Source organism: Gossypium raimondii, chromosome 11 (assembly GCF_025698545.1).
Source record: "Gossypium raimondii isolate GPD5lz chromosome 11, ASM2569854v1, whole genome shotgun sequence".
Lineage (NCBI taxonomy): Eukaryota > Viridiplantae > Streptophyta > Magnoliopsida > Malvales > Malvaceae > Gossypium > Gossypium raimondii.
Genome location: NC_068575.1, coordinates 49,010,031 through 49,020,920, shown reverse-complemented (window position 1 = coordinate 49,020,920; position 10,890 = coordinate 49,010,031). Strand labels below are relative to the sequence as shown.

The following is a 10,890-nucleotide window of genomic DNA, read 5'->3' as shown; positions in this document are numbered from 1 at the left end:
GTTTATGTTATGATTGGAAAAGACATTGCTCGGATTGTTTGCTAAGCTAAGGTTCAAGGCATAAGTAATTGTTACCATGATGATGGTGATGGAGGCCACAGTTTGGTTCTTTACCCCTTGGAGAAGCTTATTATTATTATGGCAGAAGTGTTTGGTATTTAAATAAACAGGAGAGATAAAAATGGTAGAGGAGGAAATTACAAAAATGGACATGGATTTGGTATGATATAAAATGAATGGTTATGGAAGTTATTCTTATGTTAGTTTATCAAATTTGTAATTATTAAAGTTTATAAATTTTACCAACCTAAATGGATATTTCATTAATTATTTAATGTTTTAAAAATAATTTATATGGAAGAATTCATTCGGTTAAATCAATAATAAAAAAAATTGCATCCATTAGATTTTTAACACATTTTGTTCTTTAAGGAAAAAGTAAATTACTCTAAAATAAAATTTGTCTTGCTGGTCCTTTAAAACTCCTTTTTCTCAATTTAATCCCTTTAAATAAAATGATTACGTAATCCAAACAGCCATCCCCGTTTTATTTCAACCCTACAGTATTTCAAAGTTAGTCAAAAGAAAAATTGCCATCTTTCCCGCGGTTTACTCTGCTCTTCTCCTTTTTGTGTTCTTCGTCTTCCCCAACAAGTAGCCGCCTCAAATATTGAAAGGAGATAAACATACGCAAAATCTATAGATACGTTGCAAAGATACTTCACCATGGTATCTGTCTTCATGGCTCAACTGAGAAGCAACAAACTTGTCGAGGGTTCTCCTGTCAGTCACTTTCTCGTTGTTGCTGCTGCAGATGATTATAATGGCAGGGATGGGCTCTCTAGCTGAGGAAGTTGTACGAACTGATGGGAGTGGACAACGTTTAAGCTTTCAGCCTCCGTCTCTTGCTTACACAAGTAAGTCGGAGGTAAAAATTTCGGAGTTGCCTGAACTGAACAAGTAGTCGAGTGGATCAACCACTGATCTAATGCCACTTGGTTCGTCGTAGCTTGAATTCCACACTTCAATGCTCTTGGTTTGACCGGCGATTTTCTTCTTGAATGCTTGACAAACATCCCCAAAGATTTAGAATAAGAACTAAGTTAAGCAAAGTCTAAAAGATGATGAGATGTAGATGTGATGTGAAAGGTATAAAGGAGAATTGGAATTTTGTGGAATATCTTCAAATTATCAATTATATTTTATATATCTTTTCATTACCCTAACATCAGCTTGTATGTTAAATGCTTATTTTAGCATATTTAAAATTTATTGAGCAAAATTTAGGCATACGACAGTTTGAATATCTAATCCAAAGGCACGTTTAAAATATGGTCACATGTTGATTGTAATTAATATTTAACACTTAAGTTAATGGTTAAATACAAATTTAATACTTTGCCATCATTCAATTAAAAACAATTTGAAGTCTAGTAACTAATTTAAAATTTTGGTCATAATTTAGGGACGTCGGTTGGAATTAAGCATTTTTTTTCTCTGTGTCCCTTTTCCTCCACAAAAATCCAAAACCAAACAAAAGTCCCAACATCTTTCAAATTGCAGAAGAGGAAAGTGAAAGACACACCGTCAGTAATGTCGCATTCCGGCGACAGTCACTCCTTAGTCACGGCGGAGGACGGCTACGACACGGAGTTCCGTTCGTACCCGGACGACGCCTGGTACAGTGTTCAGTTATTGTTAGAGGGCGAGAGAAGTGAAAAGCTGAGAGTCAAGTACGACGAATTCCCCGCCGAATCAGACAACGTTTTCCTGGCCGATAATTTTAAGTCGGTGGACGAGCTTCACGATTTTTTGGGGAGGTTTCGTAAGGTCTCCGCCCAACTTCAGGATCCTAATTGCTCCAAGGTCGTCAAAGGCATGCGCGTTTGTGCTTCGGATTCTTTCGCCGCCGGCGAAGTTCTCTTTTACGATGCCATTGTCGACGATGTCCGTACAACTCTTTTCCTTTGGTTCAAACTATGCGTGCACACACATATATAATATTTCATTTTCATTTTTTGTTCATTTAAAAGAAAAAAAAATGCTCCATTGTTATTATTTTATACATTTTTGTTGGTAAAATTTGATGGGAAAATAAAGGTGCATCTAAGTTATAGTTTCATTACTAAAGAGGTTTAAAACCATTATGTAACACATTTGATATTTACTTTTGATGAAATGAAACTGTTAAAAGACTTTCATTTTAGTGTTGCTTCCTATTTTAGCTTTAGAATTGTTATTGTTGATTTTTATAAATATTATGCTTTTGTATTGCCATTTGACAGACACCCTTTTTTTGTGCTGAAGAATACTTGGTTTATGCTTATCTACTTTATTTTATATAAATATCATGGTTGAGTTCTTATTTCTATTCAGAAAATGGGCCATCTTTTTTGTCAGGTTCTGCGTAAGAAGCACTCTAATTTAAATGGCCAAGAAGAATGTGAGTGCATCTTCCTGCTCTTTTGGCTGCATGGTCCTAATGTTGGGAATTTGGCAAACAAGGGGGTTGCAGATATATGCCTTCTCCAGGATTCCGAGTTACACCCGAAACTTATATATTTCATGGAGATATCGATGCAAAACATAGTGAAAGCCTTACCTGACTTTGTTCCCGGCACTACCAGTGATGACCTTGTCTGCAATATTGTTGCTCGACTTAGAGAAACCAATGGTCGCCCACTTTCCGGTAGTTTGAGACAGGTACCATCCTTTGTTTGTGATGTTCTAGAGTTTCTTTTTTTCTAAGCATATAGCAGTAGGGAGATAACTGCTGTTATGTTTGCCTATTCATAGGGAAAGTATGCTCAGCGGTCTTTGAGTGAAGTGTGGCCACCCCAAGGTTTGTCCATATCTTTGTTTCTATAAACGCTCAATTTAAATCGATACATTTCATTGTGTGTAGTAAGGGAGTTTTGCGTGCTACCGTTATAGGAGGGACTTGTGACAATAGACAGGATACTGATGTAGGAGGCGATAAAAGGCTTTACGTAATTCTAGTTCAGAATCTTGAAAAAGATTTATCCTCGTCAGCGGTTTCCAGGTTCATTCATGAACAAACTTCAATATCAACGCAAGTATATATTTTCCCGAGTTTACCATGGGAGCCATACACCAATGGTGTCATTATGATGGATTGCAAGAAAGATGTTGAACAGCTGTTTGGTTTTTTGCAGAGTCCTAATCAATTCACTGTATCCTCAAATGGAAGGTAAGTTGTAACATAGGCGTATTATATGGCTGTGTTGCCTTTATAGCATTATGACCTCAAAATTACTTTCATTAACTAGTGATTCTATAATCTTGTTTGTGCTACTGTTAACCCGGCCCATCGTCATTTTTGTCGTTGGTTGTTGGCACATTTATTCATAGCTTGCACTTTTGGTCCCTCTATTCCTATTCTCCGTAATCAGATTGACATAGTACATTCAGATGGTAATTACTAATTAGATAGTCAATTTTGTTCTTTTGTCACCCTTCTGCTACCTTTTTACACAATTTGGTTACCTTCAAGCTGAGCTCTGTTATAGCTTTGTTTTTTTTGGATTATTATACATAATATTTGTTCTCAGATCATCCTTTCGTATCACTGCCTGCAGACCATTGGTAGCCACTGAAAAACTGTCATTGAATGATCATTGGACCTTGATGCTTAAATCCCCGGTAAGTCCCATGCAATTGTACTAATTCTATTTTTCACAGAGAATGGAAGATTCAAAGATGTAGATGCACAACCACATATAACTTTAGATCATTTCGACCTCCATGCTTGTTGACACTTTATAAGCATTGGCAATGTACAGAACAAATTACTGAACAGAAGGGAGGGTGGGTTTAGCAGTGAATTGAAAGTGGTTTGTTCTGGGACTGAGGAATACAAGAAAGCAAAGGAATTAAGGGATTTATTTTTGCAGTTTACCGATCATCAAAAGAGACTTTACAAGAAGCTATGCACGGAGGAGACGAGTATTTCTAGCATCCCCAACTATTTGCAACTGTAAGTTAATTTTGCATATTAGATGAAGGTCTGTTATACAATGTTCATATGTTGTATAGGAAGGAACAAGGGAAACTACCGCTAACTTGGGTCATTTTGAGTTATGCAAATGAGAGATTTCAATTGCAGTTGTTTATATCGCTGTTATTTTCAGACTTGCATCCAATTGAATCCCAGCAATCAATTTTAATTAAACAACCGATAAAATTGAAAGGGTTTCATATAATATAATATAAAGCTATCATATAGCATATAAATGTCATAAACAAAAGTGTTCAACACATGACATAATATATATATGGACAAGGCATCAAAAACTGCAATAACAAGCTACCAGCATCACATAAACATAAAAACAACATTATTTTCTCATCCCTGAGCCCGAGTTTGTTGCAAACAAAAACGATTCCATCATGACCCATCATAGCTTCCGATACGGGCTCCGGTCTTCTGGATTGTTTTGAAAGGGGGTAAGGGCTTTATGTAGATATATAATAATATACTCTCTTGGTAGCTCTTAACAACGTAAGAGCCATCTCTTTAGTCTGCATGAGTAGCTTGTACGCAGCATAACCATTTTTTCTGCGGTATTTCAGACCATCAACATAATAAAAATCAATATTGTGAATCTATAAACATAATGAAACAATACAAGACCATTGAATCTGAAAGTGATTGAGAACGAAAGGGTTCGACATGCATATTTGCCCTTGATCAAACAGTTCCAGACTGGAAACAAAGTTGTCAAGACAATGCTTTTTATATAACCAGAAAGATATTTACGACAGAAATGTAATGCTTGCTTCAAAGGGTGAACAAGGTAAAACATGAGGAATTTTTATATAGCTACAAACAAAATTAGGCATACGCAGGATTATTACTTACTTGTGGCTTTGCAGCGACAGCCTCTTGCTTGCATGCAGGGTCATTGGCCCCTGGCGACTCAATCTTTCCACCCGTCTTTTTCTCATTTCGAGCCTTGTTGAAGATAACTGTAAAGCCCTCAGCTGATGATGGGTCATTGACATCCCATTCACCAAATTTTGGCAATGGTCGACCCTTATCCTGTATGCCATGACTGCTTATTTAAGGGGGAGATATATCATCTCAAAGAAACTTGCCACAAATTGATACATTCATGAAACGATTCAACCTACTTAGATCTCAAATGATGATATTTCTCCATTCAAGAAAAAGAACATAATAAAATACAGCTGGTCATGACTTTGGCATGTATAGATTAGAAATACAAATAACTATACTATTACTTGTAAGCAATGGGCGAATAAAAGAAAATGCAGAACGCACATGATTCGCTATAAAAAGATTGATTAGGATTTTTACGAAATGCATATACAAAAGAAAAGGATAAACAAATAGGTATAAGAAATAATTTCGCAAAAAGGCAACAAATAAGAAAAGGAAGAAAAAAATGTAAGTGCGAATAATTATTGCTTAACATTAACATTTTATGATATGTACATATACATATCATAACAAACAATGGCTATACAGACAAAAATCAGCAATACCAAAACGCCAATTAAGGCACATTGCAACAAGTTGAATAAAAAAATGTTACTACTTTTAGACGAATCTTAGATGGCACGCAATAAGTGAAATCAAGTGTGTAGCAGATCCATAAGAAAGATCGAAAAAGAAAATTTGATAAAATTATCTATCGAATTCCTTTGAATGTCAAAATTTGAAAATTAGGAAATGAATTCATATGCTTCTTTTATCATATATTAAATAGATATTAATAAATAAGAACAAACAGTAAAACGCATTAGAACTTTGTTTTTTTTTCCAAATGAAACTTATAGATAAATTAGAAGCGTAATCTATAAAAATAAATGCTGAGAAAGGAAATACAAATAATAAATAACAATATATTTTTGGTATGATCGAAATCGTGAATCGCATTCACTCCATCACAAAAAGTTCAACAAAATTCATCTGAAAATAAATAAATAGAAAAATTATCAACTACAAACATTGGGCAAGAGGAGGAGGATTAGGAAAAAAAGTATATAATTAAAACGAACAATGTGAAACAAAAAGAAAAATCGATCTTTAAAAAGGAAAGACAAATCTGAAAAAAAATAGATATAAAAGAAGGAAAATAAAAGGGAAATTACCGCCATGGTAGATTGAAAAAGAGAGATTTGTTTGCGATGGAGAGAGTTGCTGGGGTACGGTATTTAAGGTTGCCCCTCTCCTCTCCTCCTCTTCTCCTTTGATGATCTTTGGTTTTCTTTCTAATGAAAGAGAGAGAAAGAAAGGAAAGTGGGCTCTATGGGTATTTAACCTTTTTATATGGGAAAAGAAGAAAAAAACATCCACAATTCTGCAACTATGAAAATGGGGAATTAATAGGCTTAGGCCTCCGCATTAGTCGCAGGGGTAAGATCGACCGAAATCGCGTATACGCTATTTATTTAAGTTTAATTTTTGTTTTTAAATTTATTCTAAATTAATGCTTCTAATCAAATAAAATCAGGAATCATGATTCAATTAGTTTGTTGAACTGACCATTTTCTTTGCTTCTTTTTACCATTCTTCCTTCTCATATCTATTTTTACACCTTTATTTAATTTTCTAAATATAAAAAAAAAATCTTTTTCAGAAATTGAATATGCTAATATTGGACAAAACCACAAATTCAAATTCCATTGCCAATTTTGCCATTGGAGTAGAGAAAATCTAACATTTTAGCTACTAACATTAAATTGAATCACAACGTTAACTAAGTTCAGAGAATCCAATGATAAAGATTTCCTTATTCTCTATGCTAGAGACAGCTTTAAAAGGAAAATCAAACTCTACATTGGACATATATTTCTTCTCAAACCTAATTAAACATTCCATTCGTTACATAACTTATTTGAGAGCGGAATAAAAATTGCACAACATCAAACTGTGTTTTGGCAGAGCATGAATTTATCCCCCGAAAAAGAAATGGTCGCAACATCGTACAATATCGAACCTGAAATCAAACAGCAGATGGTCACATCTTTGGACAAGATAATTAATGATATGTTTTGATCCTAGGAGTTCCAAAGTTTTTTAATACCCTTCTGATAAACCAACTCGTGTATCAAAATTTCCTTGTAAGCTCCTTCATTTATGCAGTTTTGTAGATGAGAATTCACATCTAAAAACTATCCCTTACCAACTAATTTCGGTATGCATGAGATGACTTACCTACTTTAAAACCGCTTACAGAAGCTCTACAACGAGTGCAGATGCACCTCCACCACCATTGCAAACACCACCAACTCCGTATTTCCCATTTTTCTGCTTCAAAACCCCCAAAAGTGTGACCAAGATACGAGCTCCACTGCAACCCAAAGGATGTCCCAAGGATACAGCTCCACCATTCACATTAACCTTCTCCTGCAGGGAAAAAACTTAAAATTAAGAATGAAATAGCAACTTTGTTGCTGACAAAAGCCGACTGGGGAACAGCAAAAAGAGAACTATTTTACAATATCACGTAATTTTTGTCTCACTTTTAGCAATTCATGCTATCAATTCACATATTCAAACTAGAACATACAAATGCAGATGCCTTAGAGAGAGAAAACTCACTGGATTAAGGTCAAGCAGTTTCTGATTTGCAAGAGCCACAACCTGCAGAGAATGGGGCATTGTTTCAAAACTGCTAACTTCATCAGCAAGAAATTAATACCTTTAGAAAAATAAATGGAATCTTACAGCAAAGGCTTCATTGATTTCGTAGTAATCAACTTGAGAAGCATCCAAGCCAGCATTTGAAATGGCTTTGGGTATTGCAAGGGCTGGCGCTGTTGTGAAAAACTCTGGTGCCTGTAAACTTTCTCATGTAAGTATCAGGTTGTATATCAATTAAACGTCAAAAGTAAATTTCAAGATTTCTGATTTGGCAGTTTCTCTAGAACACTTCGTAAAATTTATTAATAGTTGTGAAAAGCACCTGCGCAGCATCTGCATATCCTGCAATCTTTGCAATCACTTGCAATCCCAGCTTAAGTGCCTTTTCTCCACTGACTAGGATTAAAGCAGCAGCACCATCACTGCTCATAAGACCAACTTCACTTTAATTACAAACTCCAGATGACGTCCATGAAGGACTTATGAGGTCAAGTTGAAAATCGTTCCTTAATTTTCAACCAAACAGACAATTGCCTGATTGCACAACCCTCAAGAAGAGGCCTATAAAATAATGGGTTCATTGAAGTGGGATACAAGCTACCAATATAGGGTAAACAAAAAGTTTATAGATGATTTCAGTCAAGAGGTAAGGTTTTTACTTGAGCATTTCCAATCTGATTATGGTTTGATATAAATGTAATTTTGGCCTAAGCATACAAATGAATAAAGATGTCAAGTAAATGACCTTATACTGGAGGCATTGCCAGCAGTAACAGTGCCTCCATTATCCTTGAAACTTGGTCGCAGCTTCCTCAATTTTGCAGCATCAAACTGAAATGATATCAATATTTGAATTTAGCTATTACTCAAGAGGTCTAATATCTATGTAATTTATTTAGGCAATTTAAAGAAAGGAAAAGAAAAGAACAGGAAGCAATCGAAGTCTGAAGGGATGGATAGCTCTAAATTATGATTTACCTTTCCTAGACCTTCATCCTTGTCGACTATGATGGATGGCTTTCCCCTCCCCCCAGGAACTTCAACCTGTGTGATAGCAGATTTAGTTTTACACATAATATATGTAACAAAATGTACAAACTTAATACTAAGAATATGCCCAACCGGAGCAATTTCCCATGCAAAGGCTCCACCCTGTTGAGCAGCAATGCCACGCTCAAAGCTTTGAACAGCAAAGTTATCCTGCAGAAATCATTAAGAAATAAGTCCAAAGTTCTATCCAGGAAAAGGAAGTTCTTCAGGCGACCAATTAGAGAGACCATGGTACCTGCTCCTCCCTTGTAATAACATGTTTCTCAGCACATAATTCAGCACAGCTGCCCATGCCACAATCACTATAAACATCCCATAGTCCATCTTTCAACATTCCATCGACAAGAGTATCATGCCCAAGCCGAGATCCTTTCCTGCATTGCCAATACTAATCAGAAATCACAACTTGAATACAACAAGGCAACCATGAAAAGGAGAGCAGTATTAACCTTGCTTCTCCCAAATATTTAGGTACATTAGACATGCTCTCCATGCCACCAGCCACAACAACATCATTAATGCCCAACTGAATGCTCTGTGCGGCAAGCATTGTTGCTGCAAAGCCCCAAACAAAAAGGAAAAGAATTAACGCACATTTTAGAAATACTCCTCTAAGATCCTCAAAACAATAATACTTAAACTGTAAGGTGCAGACCTTTCATCCCAGATGCACAAACTTTGTTAACAGTGGTGCATATGACCGAGTTAGGAATTCCTGCACCTAGCGCAGCCTGTCTAGCTGGAGCCTGTCCCAAATTCGCGCTGAGTACATTGCCAAAGAAAACTTCTTGCACAAGTGATGGATTAACATTTGCCCTTTTAAGAGCAGCTGCAATTTGACGTATATAGGAATTAAGTAAAATGGAAGAGCATCCTAAAAATATAAAAATGGACCAACTTATCAGACAAGTAAACAAAGATTTTTCCAGTCAAACCTTCTATGGCTATCGAACCAAGCTTGGTGGCAGATAAAGATGACAGAGAGCCAAGAAATCCACCCATTGGAGTACGTGCAACACCAACAACACAAACATCTGCACAAAATATACAACAAACATTGATCAAACCATAAGGAAGTTGAATATAAAGTTTTAGTTATCCTGTGGAAAGTGAAACAACTAAACTACTGTCCTCAATGATCTCAATTATTTTTTGTATGCTAAAGGGTTATTAGCTGTGCAAATTGATAAAATATGCATACATATTTCCACCTATAAATAAGGAAATCGTTATTCAAGTATTGCTATAACATATTTAGTTAAGTAAACGTATAAAGGTATATATCCGCTCATGGATTTTTTAAACTCAAAAGCATAAGATAATAATCCTGTAATGGAAATTACCAACTATGCAAATCTTTCTAGATGCATCAACTCATAGAAAATTTAATACCTCTAGGCTTTATAGAATCTGAAGATGCTGCTGCTACTGGAGCCATAGGTGAAAATGGATCTGCAAGAAGTAGAAACTGTTGCTTAATTCTAACATAAAAGGGTATTGAAAATTGCTCAGAAATAAAACATAATTCTAATAAAACTTTTGCTTTTATTTTCTTCTTAAACTTCATATCAAAAGGATGAGCTAACTTTGGACTAACGTCAGAAACAAAATGTCACTTATTTTATAACAACCCAAAAAGGTTGATCTTAAAAGAAGATATATTTTACTCAATATTTTAAGCTCAATAATGGAATCCCAAAACAAATTCGACTTAAATATGGCTTATCCAAATCTTACAACTTAAAAGGAAAAAAGTTCTCACTGTGAATCACACTCTTTTATTAACAAAATACATAAATATTATAAAGAAAACATAAAGAAAATTCCACTGTACCACCCGAGTGAAAATCTTACGAACGCAAGAAAAAAACTACTTTAAAGAAAGATGCCGCATAAACAATAAATTCTCAAGATAAACAGATCTGATGTAAACATGAATTCAATCAGAAAACTGAAAAGATCAAGATGAAAAAACATAGAGAAATCAAAATAAAAAAGTCTCGAGAGGAGCAAGAAAATGATCGAGATTATTAGGAGAAAGTAGAATCTGTGGAAATACCTGTGGATTTGGAGAAAGTAGAAATCCGTGGAAATACCTGTGGATATTTTCGTTGAAAAAAATTGAAGCAGAAATGAGGGAAATGATGAACTGACTGAATTGAGTTAACGTATTTATAGAAGGGAGAAGCACTACCGTCGAGCACGTG

At 35.3% G+C, this 10,890-nt stretch overlaps 3 protein-coding genes across 10 annotated transcripts; 1 reads left to right on the top strand and 2 right to left on the bottom strand.

Annotated features, from left to right (window-relative positions):
- The first annotated feature begins 1,522 nt into the window (after positions 1-1,522).
- LOC105803401 (uncharacterized) lies at positions 1,523-4,133 on the top strand. 8 transcript variants are annotated; one of them, XM_052623262.1, is made up of 6 exons: positions 1,523-1,947; positions 2,401-2,703; positions 2,797-2,842; positions 2,971-3,211; positions 3,573-3,663; positions 3,804-4,133. In XM_052623262.1, the coding sequence occupies exons 1-6, from the start codon at positions 1,594-1,596 to the stop codon at positions 3,999-4,001; spliced, it is 1,233 nt and encodes a 410-aa protein (XP_052479222.1). In that variant the 5' UTR covers positions 1,523-1,593; the 3' UTR covers positions 4,002-4,133. The 8 variants fall into 8 exon arrangements, with proteins under 8 accessions (XP_052479222.1, XP_052479223.1, XP_052479227.1 ...); XM_052623263.1 differs by having other exon boundaries at positions 2,935-3,211; positions 3,915-4,133; XM_052623267.1 differs by lacking the exon at positions 3,804-4,133 and having other exon boundaries at positions 2,971-3,043; positions 3,177-3,211.
- A 66-nt stretch (positions 4,134-4,199) lies between these two features.
- LOC105803404 (protein NOI4) lies at positions 4,200-6,335 on the bottom strand. Its single transcript, XM_012635564.2, has 3 exons — positions 6,139-6,335; positions 4,883-5,062; positions 4,200-4,579 (listed from the first exon to the last, which is right to left on the bottom strand). Exons 1-3 carry the CDS (start codon positions 6,142-6,144, stop codon positions 4,538-4,540), a joined length of 228 nt encoding a protein of 75 aa, XP_012491018.1. The 5' UTR covers positions 6,145-6,335; the 3' UTR covers positions 4,200-4,537.
- Positions 6,336-6,644: 309 nt separating this feature from the next.
- LOC105803403 (acetyl-CoA acetyltransferase, cytosolic 1) lies at positions 6,645-10,890 on the bottom strand. The gene is made up of 14 exons (XM_012635562.2): positions 10,743-10,890; positions 10,076-10,135; positions 9,619-9,717; positions 9,339-9,512; positions 9,133-9,238; positions 8,919-9,057; positions 8,756-8,833; positions 8,612-8,677; positions 8,379-8,464; positions 7,956-8,055; positions 7,718-7,828; positions 7,592-7,633; positions 7,205-7,396; positions 6,645-6,986 (listed from the first exon to the last, which is right to left on the bottom strand). Exons 2-13 carry the CDS (start codon positions 10,119-10,121, stop codon positions 7,220-7,222), a joined length of 1,224 nt encoding a protein of 407 aa, XP_012491016.1. The 5' UTR covers positions 10,122-10,135; positions 10,743-10,890; the 3' UTR covers positions 6,645-6,986; positions 7,205-7,219.